The sequence below is a fragment of the Bos taurus genome, chromosome 2 (assembly GCF_002263795.3).
Source record: "Bos taurus isolate L1 Dominette 01449 registration number 42190680 breed Hereford chromosome 2, ARS-UCD2.0, whole genome shotgun sequence".
Taxonomy (NCBI): domain Eukaryota; kingdom Metazoa; phylum Chordata; class Mammalia; order Artiodactyla; family Bovidae; genus Bos; species Bos taurus.
This window is the reverse complement of record NC_037329.1, coordinates 65,180,263-65,196,903: the sequence shown is the minus strand read 5'-3', so window position 1 is coordinate 65,196,903 and position 16,641 is coordinate 65,180,263. Positions and strand designations below refer to the sequence as shown.

At 43.1% G+C, this 16,641-nt stretch overlaps 1 protein-coding gene across 1 annotated transcript in view; it reads left to right on the top strand.

Annotated features, from left to right (window-relative positions):
• Positions 1 to 267: 267 nt before the first annotated feature.
• The window catches only part of GPR39 (G protein-coupled receptor 39), a 262,574-nt gene continuing 246,200 nt past the window's right edge, over positions 268 to 16,641 (top strand). Inside the window, 1 exon segment of the mRNA NM_001143744.1 lies at positions 268 to 1,260. Coding sequence (NP_001137216.1) covers positions 405 to 1,260 — 856 coding nt within the window. The 5' untranslated portion in view covers positions 268 to 404.

Genomic DNA, 16,641 nt, shown 5'->3' with positions numbered 1-16,641 from the left:
CGGAGGGTGGGTTTGACCAGTAAAGGCCAGGTGGCTTGGAGGGGAGCCGGAGAGAAGCCGAACATAGCGCCGGGAACCTGCAGGGGAAGGGGCTGCGAGCTGGCGGCTGTGGGCTGACTGGCTGCAGCGAGTCTGGAACCTCCTTCCTCTGAGCTCACCACGCCTCGCCCAGTCACCACCCCCTCAAACCCCACCCCTAAGCGCCTCCGGTTCGGCTAGCTTGGGCTGCCCCAGGAAGTTTCCATAAAAGCACCTGAAATCCCAAATTGCTTTTTCCAGGTGAGCTAGAGAAAGCCCTGCGCCCACTCCGGTGAGTTGCAGCTGAGAACTTTGGGCTCCGCAGGGAGGAGGAAGGGAAGTTGAGAAGGTCTTTGGACCCGGTTGCCTGGCTGACTGCCTTCCTCATGGCTTCCCCAAGCCACCCCAGCAGGGACTGCTCCCAGGTCATTGATCACAGCCACGTTCCCGAATTCGAGGTGGCCACCTGGATCAAAATCACCCTCATCCTGGTGTACCTGGTTATCTTCGTGGTGGGCATCCTGGGGAACAGTGTCACCATTCGGGTCACCCAGGTGCTACAGAAGAAAGGCTACCTGCAGAAGGAGGTGACAGATCATATGGTAAGCCTGGCTTGCTCCGACATCCTGGTCTTCCTCATCGGCATGCCCATGGAGTTCTACAGCATCATCTGGAACCCCCTGACCACACCCAGCTACACCGTGTCCTGCAAGGTGCACACGTTCCTCTTTGAGGCTTGCAGCTATGCCACTCTGCTGCACGTGCTGACCCTCAGCTTTGAGCGCTACATCGCCATCTGCCACCCCTTCAGGTATAAGGCCATGTCGGGGCCCTGCCAGGTGAAACTGCTGATTGGCTTCGTCTGGGTCACCTCCGCCCTAGTGGCGCTGCCTTTGCTTTTTGCCATGGGAGTTGAGTACCCCTTGGTGAACGTGCCCAGTCACCGGGGACTCATTTGCAACCGCTCCCGCACACGCCACCAGGAGCAACCGGAGAGCTCCAACATGTCTATCTGTACCAACCTGTCCAGCCGCTGGACAGTGTTCCAGTCCAGCATCTTCAGTGCCTTTGTGGTCTACCTTGTGGTCCTGGTCTCCGTGGCCTTCATGTGCTGGAGCATGATGCAGGTGCTTAGGAGGAGTAAGCAGGGCACCCTGGCTGCCCAGGGGCAGCAGCTGCAGCTGAGGAAGTTGGAGAGCCAGGAGAGCAGGAGCGCCCGGAGGCAGACCATCATCTTCTTGAGTGAGTACGGGGTGCAGGGCCTCCTGGGAGCAGACCTCACCCCCACCCCACCACTGCCCCCAAGGTCCTCTTAACCCAAGCCTTGCCTTACAAGTGTGAACCTAAGTTCATTGAGGTTGAAGAGGCAGGGATATAAGCCTCTGGATGCTTCTTCTCTCTGTTTTGGAGACTGGGGTTATGATCAGAAGAGCACTTGACCAGAAGTCAGAAAGTCTAGGTACGTTCACCAGTGGCAGCTCTGTGACTGCTGGCCGAGTCACAGCTGGCCGACAGCTTAGGTAAAATGGCGATGATAATACTGAGAAACGTGAGGGTTGAACTAGGCAACTCAGGACAGGTGCAAGTCCTCTGAGAAGGACCAAGTTCTGCAGGGCTGGAAGGGAGCATCCTTATCTAGCCCATCTTAACCCCAGGCAACTTTTCTCAGGCAATTGAACTGTGTTCCCATTTTTGTCCTCCTTCTCAGAAACAAGGCTGTCAGGAATACACTCTCCAGGCTGCGACTTTGTTCCCCCGAAGTGGTTTCCTACCCAAGTCTTAAGAAAGTGGAACTCTCAGACACCCACTTCTCTGGGTAGTGCTTGAGTGTTCATCGTGGTGGGTCTGTTTGTTATCAGAGCATAGAAACATAGGGGGAGCGGGCTGGCTTGTTTGTCTGAAGCAGGAAATCTGGCTTCCCAGATTTCCTGCGACTTGTCTGATACCCAATTTCCATGCAGAGAACTTGGTTTGTTTCCCAAACTTTTGTTGTGATGCAACTATTTTGAGTCAGATCCTTCTGTGTGCCAGGAAGGGAAGGGGCCCATGATCAGTAGCCCTCCAAGACCTTAGAAGAGAGTCCTGGTGGCCACCCTTTGAGAGACTGGGCTTTCCCAGAAACACACAAAGTGTATGCAGCAAAGGGTCTTTCAAAATATTTTTTAGCAGAAAGGAGAAAAAGATATCCTTGTGAGTGTGTGAGTGTGAGTCAAGGGGGAGTTGATGGAACAAATGTTTCCCTTTCTCCCCAGTCCCCTCTCCAGTGTGGCATCCGAGGAGGAATAAATCATGGTGCTGTTTGTTTTGGTGTGGGAAACCTGAGAAACAGGTTCCAGGGTGAAAGTTAGACAAGAAAGAAAGATGGAAGGCACTTGAAGAGCGATGACAAGAACTGGGTTATGGCCCAGCCCTACCCCTGGCTTCCACTGTGTCTGTACAGTGGACCTGACCTTATTGTATCTGTGCAAAATCAGAGAAGGGAGTTTGCGTGTTGAGGATGCCTGATTCTGCATCAGGGGCTGTGCTTTTGACATATTTCCATTTCATAGAAGAGGAATTTCAGGCTTAGAGAGAACCTAGTTCAAATGCACTTAAGTGCAGCTCCCAGATTTTAACCTTGTTTCTCTGGGGTGTTTCCGAGTTGCCTATCACTCACCACATGACAGGCCAATAAATTGAGAGACAAGTTGTTGGGACAAGGAATAGCAACTTTATTTGGAAAGCCAGCAGACTGAATAGATGGTGGACTAGTGTCCCATAGAAACATCTTACCTGAGTTAGAATTCAAACTTATTTGTTAAAAGGGAAGGGATATGGTTGGTTGTTGCAAGCTTCTTTGTTTAGTAAGACTTTGTTTTTGCAGCTGTATGTACAGGTAAGTTTGGTAAGATTATGATGTTCCTATAAACCTGCAATAAGATGAATGTTATTCTGTTCTGCAACTCTTTATCTCTATATGAATGGGAAAACGTTTTGTCTTTAAACATAGAGCCTTGAGAGTGGTCCATCCTGTATATTTCATGCTATAGGCAACATTCTTGTAGCGAAAGTGATAGAATACATATGTTAAAGTAAAAGAAGCAGATCTAATAAAGAGTCAAGATTTGTTTCTCTGTTATTACAAGGGCAGGGAAATAAGTGGTTTCCTGTGGCTTGTTCATAAGCTCAAGGGGAAGGGAAAATGAAATAAAGCAGAACTTCTGGAAACTGGAGTAAGGCGTCTGTATTGGGTGACATCGTCCAGGGACTTAGGGAGGGCACCCAACCCGACTCAATCTCTCTTACCCACTGGCTTCTGCCCAAAATATTCCAGGAAGAAACAAGACATTGGATTTGTTTGAATATCTATTGAAAGACTAGTTCTTTCTTCCCCCATATACCTTTAGGCATGTCTTAAACTGCTAGCAGTAACTCATACTTTAGCGTGAAGAAATTTCCTTTTTTCCTTTTTTGAGTACAGGACATTACCTCCCACTCTAATTTGGGAAGTAAGACTCCATTTGACCAAGAACAAAAATAATTAATTTCTCTTTGTTCTCTATCGTACCAATCTCTTTTTATTAATTTTTAAAAAAATTTCTCTCAGTAGATGTCTGTTCTTCTCCTAGTGGGTATTGTTCCAAGTCAATGTCAGTCTCCGAGTTGAAGTTCTGTCTCCATTCAGACATGAAATCAGAACGTCCCAGACTTTTAGGGAGAGACAAATAGGAACTTGGAGATCATCTCATCCAGTTACTAATTGCTGAGGATGGGTCTGTTCTCTCTGCTGCCCTCATTCTTTCCTTCTCCTTGTCTCCCCGTTTCTTGTAACAACTATATATTAATCACCCACTGTGTTCCCTGCATAGATTGTTGAATCGCAATTAGGTGCTCAATGTGTGGTAATGTCTTGGGGGAATTTACCATTTGTATTTAGCCTGTTGCCTCTGCAGTAGGTTTGCAGAGCAGTTCTTGCAAATGTCCCCTTCTCCCAATGAATTTCAAAGAGCTTTTGAAAATAGGATCCTCACTAATTAACTCAAGTTAGGAAATAAATTAATGGAATGAAGAGGAAGGAATCATGGTCTACATCCATCAGATTGATACAATGCAATTTACTTTGTGGGTTTCATAAAACGTATGTTTTGGGGGCATTTTTAACCCAGAACAAATGAAAGTATAAATTGTTTACAAATCGCTGAATTTAATATAGTGATTTAGCTGTCTTTTTAGCACTTCAGTTAACAGATGTATCAAATTAAAACAAATATTTGCTCATTTCAAACATCTTTTGCATTTAATGTGAAATGTAAATGACAACACAGCGCAAGATGTTTTTGGAGCTCTGGAGGCAATAAAAAAAACCATTAAGGATTTTCTCCTCCCGTTGTTAAAAAATGCTAACTTCTGCATAACAGAAGGGAAATTCATAAATCTACTCAAGATGAGGAAGTCTATGTAGAAAATGTTATTAATTTTTCCTTTCTGCATCCTTTGCTATTGTGCCTCAGTCTAGCTGAGGTTCTTGGCTGGTGAATAATGAAAATAAATTGGGATATCCAAACAAGAAAGAGATGCTGAGACACCTCCTAGCTCTCAAGCAATTTGCAGGAGAGAACAATAATAATGTGAAAATGCACATTTCTGGACACATGAGTGTCCCTTCTTGCCTCCTGTCAGCTCAGTAAGAAATCAATTCTAGACATATTTCTTTCTGTATGGTCACTGCTAATATAACTTGTCCCATGCCAAGATAGCAAGGAGCTGGTACATTTTTCTCTCTATACCTTGGCTGTTGAGAATATGCAAAATGAGCCTTCCTTTCAAGAGGGTTTCCCAGACCTTCCATCTTGTCTTTCTGAACACTCACTTGGAGTTCTGTGCAATGCCTGGTCCACAGACGTTCATGTTTGTGTTTATTGTACATGTGGCTTGCTGTCAGATGTCACCCACTCAAAGTGAAATAAGAGTATTTTAAAAGAAGCATTGTAATTGGTAGCTTCCAAGAGCATAAAGTGATTGGGACTCAGTTACAGCTACTTTCTAAGGATCTGTAAGTTTATGATTGTCTTTCAAAGATAGTTATGAATTTTTTTTTTTTTTACAGATAATTGTGAAATTAAAAAATTAAACATCATGGAGGCTGGTGTTGTTAGTAGCTCAGTTGTGTCTGACTCTCTGTGACACCATGGACTGTGGCCTGCCAGACTTTGTCCATGGTATTCTCCAGGCAAGAATACTGGAGTAGGTAGCCATTCCCTTCTCCAGGGGATCTTCCCCACCCAGGGATTGAACCTTGGTCTCCTGAATTGTAGGTGGATTCTTTACAGTCTTAGCCACCGGGACTCTGTAATAAGTACAGTTTATTTATTTATTTTTTTAAAATTCTGGTTTGCTGTCCTGAGTCAGAGGGAAAGGGAAGGAACTGCAGAGAGTGATGGAATTGCACATCAGTTTGGGTTGATTGTGGGGGATATGTTGAATATAGACTTTGTCCATCATGTGTATTAGATGGAAAAAAAAATTGAGAGTTGCCATTGTACTGAACTATTCTGAAAAGAAAACTGATGCGTGTTTGAGTATTTGTGGGTGGGTCAGAGAGAAGCAGGGAGGAGATCAGAATCATATCCTCTGAGTCTTAAGACCCCAGATATGAGGTCAAAGTCATGTATTCATAGGAGAGATGGAGGAAGCTGAGATGTTGACAATGGCTGGAGTCCAGAGGGAAGGAGGCTTGGGGGTGGGAGGGGGAGATATATATATATATATATATTTAAAATAAAATAATTATATATATAATTATGACTGATTTGCATTGTACAGCACAAATCAACACAACATTGCAAAATGATTATCATCCAATTAAATAAATAAATAAAATGGAGTCCAAAATTTCCCATGAAAAGAGGTTTTATTGGGACGTCATTGTGAAAAACAGCAGTGAAAATTATGAAATTAGTCATATTTTATTATATGTAGCTTCTAATCATATGTGAATTCTTATAATAACTTTTTTTTTCAGAATGAAACAAATGCTTTTTGGAGGATGTAATTTTTCTGACAGAAGAGGTTTGATGGCCATTGTGTTTGATTTTCTAGAACAGGAAGCTTATAAAGAAAGCTTTCTCCCAAGAGCTTCTCTTAATTCTTTGCTGTTTAATTCACCCTCATTGAAGCTCCTGTCCTCGCATCATCTTTGTCAATTTCCCCTCCTTTTAGGATTAACTGGTCTAATTCGGCTAGACCTTCGTTTGTCAGTGGCTTGTCATTTGATTCCTGTGTTTCTGCAGCTTTCCTTTCATTGACTTCATGAAATTCTGCACCCTATGTGCAGACCATACGCAGAAATATAATTAATTGAAAAATCAATCTCTATAGCCTTGTGTGTATCAACTGATTACATGGAAATGAATGCCTGAAAATACTCTGAAGTGTCCGAAGAATATTTAAATAGTTGTTTCTTGACTAGTTTAAATTCTGGTCTTACAATCATGTGTGTGTCATTAATTTTCTTAGCAAAGACTTTTTCTCTGATGTATAAAGGGCTATGCCAACTCAGTCTCTCAGGGAAATATCACCAAAATTAAATTAGTGACATTTTTAATGTGAGAGATTATTTTGACTCAAATGTTTGGATATTTCAAGAAAAAAAGAGTTTTGCCTCAAGAATTCAGATTCCGACCTCCTCCCTTCACTGGGGTGGATGTGGCTGTAATAAATGGCGTTTCATGTTTATTTTTCTATTTGTGATGTCTGTCATAAATTCCCAGTGTTCTGCGATCACCCTGGCAGACAGACATAATGATGCTATTTTAGTTTTATAATCAGGCTGCCTCAATGATTTCATTTCTCTGTTGGAGAGATGCATCGTTCCTGTGGAAGGGACTATTGGAAGCCCAGTCCCCATTCATTAGCAAGTCTGTTCATCTGTCTTCGTTGCATACTTCTTGGGGGCAAAGTGTAATAAGACAGCGGAGGCCTTCACTGAGCAGTGCATTCAGCTTATTAATGCTAAAACCACTCAGAATAAAAGGCTTTTTGCGTGTAGAGACAGCACAGAGCAAGTATATTGAATTGGGTGTCAAGGAGCCCTGTCTCGCCCCCCTAGGCAAGTTCCTCTGACCCACCACTTGGATGAGACTGTCATCTCTCTCCACCTTTTCCTTCTATCCACCTTCCCTGATGATCTGCAACCCTGGGATGACCCAGCTGACTCTCTGCTTCTACTCCTTGGCTGCATACTGAACACTGGAGATAAGGCTGGTCACCTGCCACTGTGAGTTCTTGTAAATCAATGTGCTCAGCCTCACCTGGGCCCTGCTTGCTGCTGGCACCTTCGTTTGCAGGGACCTTCAAAGAGCTTGAGCTCCTGGAGTCTGTTTTCCACTTTGAGGGACCTTGACTGCGTTTGTCACCACTGGAGGAGCGTCTGCGTTGACCCTTGGCTAGGGAGACCCTGCTGCAGCCGCTGGGTCCCACTGATGCAGTCGTTCCCAGCTGCATATGTTCAGGTCCCTTAGTGGCTTCCCATGGCTCCAAGGTCGCAAATCAAAATCCTTAACACAAGGACCTCATGGTTAGCTGCTCCTTCAGCTTCATGGGGTGTGTTTCTCTGGTTGTGTTAGTCAGCTGCAGTGTCATGACAAAATACCACAGGTGGCGTGGCTTAAACAGCAGACATTTATTTTCTCATAGTTCTGGAAGCTAGAAATTGGAGAGCCAGGACATGGCAGGGATGGTTTCTGGTGAGCCTACTTCTTTGGTTTGTAAATAGCAGCCTTCTCACAGAGTCTTCATAGGCCCTTGTTTGGTGGGAACAGGGACAGAGATCTCTGGTACAGTTTCCTTTTCTGATAGGGAAGCTAGTCTAACTGGATTAGAGCCCAGCACATCTGATCCCGTTTAACCTTAATTATTTCCCTAAAGGCTCTGTCTCCAGACATTGTCACATTTTGGGGTTAGGGCTTTACCCCATGAATTTGGAGGGCACAGTTCAGCCCATAACACCACTTAATTGCTCTGCCCCAGGACCCTCCTCCAGTTCTTCAGTGGACCATGGCCAGGCTCACTCGCTGTCACCATCTGGTCTTAGCATGTGTTGTTTGCTTTGCCTGAAATGCTTTTTTGCCTTGCTCCATGCTCTACCTCAACCTGCCAGCCCCTTCACCAAATTAGCATTTTCAGATCTCTCCTGGGAAGCATGGCCCATCCTCCTTGACTTGATTAAACTTCCCTTGAAACAGGACTCAACAGTTGTAATTTTACATTTAGTGGTGAAATCATTTGATTGATGTCTGCTTTCCCTCTCATTCCTCGAGGGCAGGAGCTGTTCTTTACTTTCCACTGTGTGTAATGCCTGGCACACAGTAGAAGAAGTGAAGTGAAGTCACTCAGTCGTGTCCGACTCTTCGAGACCCCATGGACTGTAGCCCACCAGGCTCCTCCGTCCATGGGATTTTCCAGGCAAGAGTACTGGAGTGGGATGCCATTGCCTTCTCCAGACATAGCAGATGTTCAATGGAAAATTGTTGACTGAATAAATACTTAAATGCTCCTGAGCTTGGGATTGGAAATGATGTTCTGTTTACCCTTGGGCATGCATTCCTCTGGAAATTTATCATTCCTCACAATTTTGGGGATTAGTCCAAACCTAAAGGTGCTCTTTTTTTTTTTTTTTTTTTTTTAGGACTCATTTTTCTTTAAAATCTTTTTTAAAATTTAATTTTGACTGTGCTGGGTGTTTGTTGCTGTGTGGGTTTTTCTCTAGTTGCAGACAGTAGGAGCTGCTCTTCATCGTGGTGTGGTGGCTTCTCATTGCAGTGGCTTCTCTTGTTGCAGAGCATGGGCTTTAGGGCTTGCAGCCTTCAGTAGTTGTGGTTCTCAGGCTCTAGAGCATAGGCTCAATAGTTGTGGTACATGGGCTTACTATAAGGCATGTGGGATCTTCCTGGACCAGGTATCGAACCTGTGTCTCCTGCATTGGCAGGGGGATTCTTTCCCACTGAACCACCAGGGAATCCCAAGATGCTCTCTTGAAAGGGATCTGATTTGGCCCAGGCCTCTGAAAAGTAAAGACATTGTGGAGGACATTAAAGATTTTATCTCTCTTGAGCCAAGGAACAGTCTGTGTTAATCAGCCCTTAAATGTCAGCGTTCACCATATGTACCTGCCAAGAGTTACCTTACAGTGAAAGTGATTAGGGTGCTGTTTAACAGTCCTTGTTACACTCTGTTTAACCGGATGATAATGGAATAAGACACCTTGAAAAATTACTTCTTAGCAGGCCCTTTCACCACTTGTTGGTAAGAGGGTCCTGAGGGTAATGGAAAGAGGATGAAGTGGGGGAAATATTTTAAAAGTATTCAATCAATGTGTTTTTTTTGAAAAAAATATTTGTTATTATTTAGCTGCGTCAGATCTTAGTTGGAGCACATGGGTCGCTGTTGAATGTGGGATCTTTCATTGTGGTGTGTGGGTTTCTGTCGTTGCAGCAAGTGGGCATAGGCTCAGCAGTCACAGTGTGGGCTTAGTTTCTCTGTGGCATGCAGGATCTTAGTTCCCCGGACAGGAATCAAACTCACATCCCCTGCACTGGAAGGCGGATTCTTAACTACTGGACCACCAGGGAAGTCGCTAACCAATGTTTTTATTTCCCCCTTAATTGCATTTGTTTGTAGCTATCTCCCTCAAATCTTAACCAGAGGGCTTGCCACCCCAGGGGAATTAAGAAGCAAGTGCTGCCTTGTCCAAAGGTATTGTTTTTAGTTCTGAGCCCAGAAGCTGGACTTAACCTTTTGATGAGGCAGTTGTCTTTTAAGCCTTCAGGAGGGTGCAGAAGGATGGCTAAACTCTGTAGCTCTCCCTTTGCCATGTAACCAGCCCAGTCTGGTACACGAGATCTACTACCACGCAGCTTGTTCCAGATAAGACCATAGCTAAGGGGTTTGCCATGTCTCCTTGGAAGTCAGTGAAGGGCTTGAAGGGGTAAAGATGCATAGTTAGAGATGTGCTGCTGCTCCTAGGGGGATAGCATTTGTCACATGGCAGTTGAAGTCAAAATACAGGCCTGGTCATGTTCCCAGAGTAGAAAAGAGACAATCCTTCGTGGGGACACAGTCCTGGAAGAGCAGCTGATGCCAGTTAGTTCTTCCTGCCATTATCCATGTCCCTGGCTCTTGGCTTGTCCAAGTCCTGCTATCACTGCAGCCTTCTATGGCCAGAGAATGACTCTGCTTCCATTCAGCTCCTCACGTGTCCCCAGCATGGCAGTGCCAACTGCCCCCATATCACATAGGCTCTGGTTAGGAGCTGGCTCGGTCATAGTCACTCTGACTCAGTGGTCCCCAACCTTTTTGGCATCAAGTACCAATTTCATAGAAGACATTTCTTCCCACAGACCTATAGGGGGATGGTTTCAGGGTGATTCAAGTGCATTACATTTATTGTGTACTTTATTTCTATTATTATTACATCAGCTTCTCCTCAGATCATCAGGCATTGGATCCTGGAGGTTGGGAACTTGTATTCCAACTTATTTCCATTGTGCAGTGGTCATTCTTCAGTGTACTCATTCTTCAGTGACAATTTCAAGTCCCTACTTCTTCCTTGAAGCCTTCCTACACTGACCTTCCTATGAATAATGAGCCATCTGAGGCCCCATTTCTCAGATGGCATCACAGGTGTTGTCACCCAACTATTCTCAGGGCTCCCTGAGATCAGGGACTTTGCATACCCGTATTTTTTATTTTGGTCTGGAAACACAGTGGTTGTGAGTGGCTTCATGTTGTTTAGGCAAGCATACTGGAGTGGGTTGCCACATCCTCCTCCAGGGGATCTTTCCTACCCAGGGATCGAAGCCATGTCTCCTGCATTGACAGATTCTTTACCGCTGAGCCACCTAGGAGGAACTGCTTCGAAAATGAAGGAACTGAAATTCCCCAGTGGTGGCTGCTGCCCTTGGGTAGGAGGGAGATTGTACAAACTGCGATCCTCAGGAAGTCACTTTGGCTCTACCCACCTTTCCCCCGCTGCCCGGGGGTAGGCAGAAATCTGAGATGGCTCCTGGAATTCCTGACCCCCTGTGTACATACACCTGCTCCCACTTATTCAGTCAAACACTAATCAAGGCATTGCATGAAGGGATTTTGCAGAAGTAATTAAGTTCCCAAATCGGTTGACCTTAAAATAGGGAGATTTCCTGCATGGGCTTAATCAAGTCACAAGACCCTTTAAATCTAGGTCTAGGAGTCAGATACAGGGCATGTCAGAGATCAGATCACAAGATAGGTGGGAGGTAGGAGTACTTTTCCACTGCTGGCTTTGCAGATGTGTGGAACCACTGGCAGGGAATGTAGGTGGTCCTGAGGAGCTGAGAGCCAGCGAAGAAATGGGGATCTGAATGAACTGAGAGGTGCATTTCCCCCCAGAGCTTCCAGAAATAACTCAGCTTGGCTGACTCCATGAGACCCAGAGCAGAGATTCCAGCCATACTGGCTCTGGAGTTGTGATCCACACAACTATGAGATAATAATTCAGACACTAATTTATATTAATTTGTTATGTGACAATAGAAAACATACATTCTCTAAACTCTGATAAGGTGGCTCCAAGGTAGACACTTGTCCTGCCTTAGTTATATCTTCCAAACCTAATTTCTGGAAACTTCTCTGTGAAGAGTCCCACCTTCTAAGACCTTTACCTGAGGGCCAGCCATTCCTGAATTTACCCACCATTTATTAACATCTGCTGAGGCTCAGGGATTAGGAAATTTACCATGATCCAGGGTACCATGGAATTTTCTCTGGAATTTTCTCTTGTTTGAGGAGTTCAAAATTTGCAGGTTTGAGCCCCATCAGCTAGAATTTTGAACCCCTAGATCCTTTGGTTGTCAAAGAGGAGGTCTGTAGTGGGTTCATCTTTTAATGATCATTTTTCAAGTAGCTCTTTTTTCTCAGAGCCTGGCTTAGAAGGTGCTGAATAAATGTTTGGTGAATCAGTGAATATCTGGGCAGCTTTGCTGCTCACCAGGGCAGATTGCTTACATTCTTCATCATTTATTAATAGCTTCAAAAAAAAAAAAAAACAGGGGCAGACAGTGGGAACCAACCACAATGATGAAAGCAAGTCTAAGAGAGAGAGATGTCTCGGTTAAGGTTTCTGCCAATTGAGAAGCCTGACAGAATTTCCTGTTTGCACTTCCTGTGTGTAAGAGCCATTCTGGCAGACAGGAACCTGCCAGACATCTCATCATGCGGCTTTACACATCTCAAGAGTGGCTGGGTGGCTGGAGAGCAGCGGTGGTAGCATAGTCTGGGGATCAGGAGGCTGCAGCATCAAATTGCTATTGTACTTGTTAAATGTCTAACTGGCTATGAAACCAAAAGCACGCAGACATAGGAGTCAAGCCCAGTTGGGAGGGATGAAGTTCACTGAATTTGTAGAGAAAATCCATCCTCTTTCTGTAGTGAAGTGGAAAGAATCCAGCTTACCTTAGAAATAAGACACTGCGCACAGGGTGTTGGGGTAGAACCAAGGTCATTTGTTCTCTGGCTTTTATATATTATTATTTTTTGGAAGACATGATATACTCAGCAGAAACAAAGCTTTCTAAGAAATTTATGGGTCGACTTTCTATGTGCCTCAATTCTGAAGGATTAAATATCATGTTGAACTGACGGCTGCATATTTTATATATTTAGAGGACAGTGGATGTATTGTCATTGTTTTTTAAGCTCAAGTTTGTCTTGACAGGGGAGGTAAGTGAAGTGGTGATTGAAGATTGCTTTCTGGAGGGTGAAAAACTTACAAAGAAGTAGCCTATTCTCCTTGGATCTGGAGTTTTTCTCATTACTGTATCTCTTGAAGGTCTCTTCCTCCAGGAAACCCTCGTGGACTGGCTTTACACTGCTCTAAATTGTCCAGCAGGTCTTCATGTTTCATTTTAGTGCTTAATTCATCAAGTATTTACAAAAGCCTAAAATGTGCATGGTGTCATTAAGACTTTAGAGATGAGAGTGCTGGTTCTCCTCTTTGAGGAGCTCGATATTTCTTTAGTTAAGGCCTCAAAGTATAGAGGCGAAGACTTGTAGAAAGAGAATCCTAAAAATACCCTTGATGAAGAGTTGGGGAGTATTGGCTGCTTATGAAATAAACTGGTTCTTGGCACCAGAATTTTTAATAGGGTGGTTAATTAGACATCACTACTCCAGAGATATCCTCTACAGTCTTGATATTCACAATGTGGTCCATGGATCAGCAGTATCAACATAACCTGGGAAACTGTAAAATACAGAGTCTTTGACCACACTCCATACCTACTGAATTAGAACTGCATTGCAAGCAAGTCTCTGTGGTTGCCACATATTAAAAGTGTGCAAAGCACCCACGTGCAACATGTGGAGGGGATTCTTTTAACTTAAAAAGAATAAAAAAGGATCAACTTAGAATGACTGAACTCACCATACATAGTAAGAACTAATTAGAGTTGTAATAAAAGTTCTATATAGTCATGACAAGTGGAAATTTGCTCTATGACATGTAGTCACAAGAAACTTAACATTATTTTGAAAAAGAAACTTAAATCAGGTTCCAAAACCTTCTTTTGTAAGGTGGTGAAAATTCAGTCTAAATGAAGTTTGGAGGAAAGTGAAAGAAAGTGTTAGTCGCTCAGTCGTGTCCAACTCTTTGCAACCCCATGGACTGTAGCCTGCCAGGCTCTTCTGTCCATGGAATTCTCCTGGAAAGAATACTGGAGTGGGTTGCCATTCCATTCTCCAGGGGATCTTCCTGCCCCAGGGACTGAACCCGGGTCTCCTGCATTCCAGGCAGATTCTTTACCATCTGAGCCATCTGCTTCCTCATGTTGTATTAAAATTCAGGGGTGCTTATGAGGTGTCCAGAAAATGGAGCTTTTAGCTCTTCCTTCAAGTAAGTGTTTTGTTCAAAGGACTTCCTATTGTTTCTTTTTCTCTAGCATTCTGCTGCCAAGACTGATCAGAGTGCCCAGATGGGTCAGCTAAGGGGCTGGCCTTTATATTTCCTCTCTATTCCTTTCAACGTCACCATCCTGAGGGTAGAATTATCCTTGCTTTTTGGAATTGCCCAAGGTCATCACGCATGGCAATTTGAACTGTGGTCTCACTCTAGAGTCCACATTCTATATGTCTTCTTTGGAAAAATGTCTATTCAAGTCCTCTGCCCTTTTAAAAATTGGGTTGTTTGCTTTTTTGATGTTGATATGTAAGAATTCTTTGCATATTTTGGATATTACTCCTTATCAGATATATCATTTCCAAGTATCTTCCCCTATTCAATAAGTGGCCTTTTTATTTTATTGTTAGTTCCTTTCTCTGTACAGTACTTTTTAGTTGGATGTAGTCTCACTTGTTTACTTTGTTTCTCTTGCCTGAAGAGACAGATTCAGAAAATATTAAGGCTAATGTCAAACAGCACACTGCCTATGTTTTCTTCTATCAGTTTTATGGGTTTTGGTATTACATTTAAGTCTTTCATCCATTTTGAGTTTATGTCTAGATATGGTGTGAGAAAGTAGTCCAGTTTGATTCTTTCACCTAAAGTTATGACCAACCTAGACAGCATATTGAAAAGCAGAGACATTACTTTGCCAACAAAGGTCTGTCTAGTCAAGGCTGTGGTTTTTCCAGTAGTCATGTATGGATGTGAGAGTTGGACTGTGAAGAAAGCTGAGCACTGAAGAGTTGATGCTTTTGAACTGTGGTGTTAGAGAAGACTCTTGAGAGTCCCTTGGACTGCAAGGAGATCCAACCAGTCCATTCTGAAGGAGATCAGCCCTGGGATTTCTTTGGAAGGAATGATGCTAAAGCTGAAACTCCAGCACTTTGGCCACCTCATGTGAAGAGTTGACTCATTGGAAAAGACTCTGATGCTGGGAGGGATTGGGGGCAGGAGGAGAAGGGGACGACATAGGATGAGATGGTTGGATGACATCACTGACTTGATGGACATAAGTCTGAGTGAACTCCAGGAGTTGGTGATGGACAGGGAGGCCTGGTGTGCTGCAATTCATGGGGTCGCAAAGATTCAAACACGATTGAGCAACTGAACTGAACTGATAGTTGTCCAGTTTTTAAAATATCATTTATTAAAAAAAAATATCATTTATTAACATGCTGTCTTTTCCCCATTGTATATTCTTGCCTCTTTCGTCATAGATTCAGTTCAGTTCAGTTCAGTTGCTCAGTTGCCTCTGACTCTTTGCGACCCCATGAATCACAGCATGCCAGGCCTCCCTGTCCATCACCAACTCCCAGAGTTTACCCAAACTCATGTCCATTGAGTCGCTGATGCCATCCAGCCATCTCATCCTCTGTCGTCCCCTTCTCCTGCCCCCAATCCCTTCCAGCATCAGGGTCTTTGTCATAGATTAATTACCCATAATAGTGTGGGTTTATTTCTGGTCTCTCTATTCTCTTTCATTGATCTGTGTCTATTTGTGTACCAGTACCATACTATTGTGATTACTGCAGCTTTGTAGTTTAGTTTGAAATCAGAGAACATGATACTTCCTTCCAGCTTTGTTCTTCTCAAGATTGTTTTTCCTATTCAGGATCTTTTGTGTTTCAATAGAAATTTTGAAATTATCTGTTTTAGTTATATGGAAAATGCCATGGTATTTTGGTAGGGATTTCATTGAATATGTAGATTGCCTTAGATAGTATGGTCATTATAACAATATTAATTCTTCTAATCCATGACCATGGTCTATCTAGCCATCTGTTTCTGTCATCTTCAATTCCATTCATCAGGGTCTTATTGTTCAGTACAGGTCTTTTACCTTCTTAGATTCTTTCCTAGGTATTATAGATGTTTGATGCAAATGCAGATGTGATTGTCTTTTTAATTTATTTCTCATTGTTTGTATCTAGAAATGCAACAGATACTGTGTTTTAATTTTGTATATTGTAATGTTATGGAATTTATTGATGACCTCTAGTAGTTGTTTGGTGACATCTTTAGGATTTTCTATGTTTAATACCATGTCATCTGCAAACAGTGATAGTTTTATTTCTTCCTTTCCAGTTTGGATTCCATTTTTTTTTTTTTTTTGAATGATTGCTGTGACTAGGGCTTCCAATAGTATTTTGAGTAAAAGTAGCAAGGGTGGGCATCTTGTCTGGTTCCTGATTTTAGAGAAAATGCTTTCAGCTTTTCACTGTTGAGTATGATGTTAATTGTGGACTTGTCATATATGGTCTTTATTATGTTGAAGTATATTCCCTCTATGTCCACATTTTGGAGAGTTTTATTTTTTACTTCATAAATGGATGTTGAATTTTGTCAAAAGCTTTTTATGTATCTGCTGAGATGATCATGTGGTTCTTATTCCTTAGGTTGTTAATGGGGTGTATCACAGTGATTCATTTGTGGATATTGGCCCATTTTTGTATCCCTGGGATAAACCCCATTTGGTCATTGCATATGATTATTTTAATATAATGTTGAATTTAGTTTGCTAATATTTTCTTGACAATTTTAGCATCTGTGTTCATCAGTGATATTGACCTTAAATTTGGTATGTGTGTGATTCTTTTTTTCTCCTGGTTTTGCTATCAGGGTAATGCTTGCCTCATAGAATGAGTTCAAAAGCATTCCTTCCTCTTCCA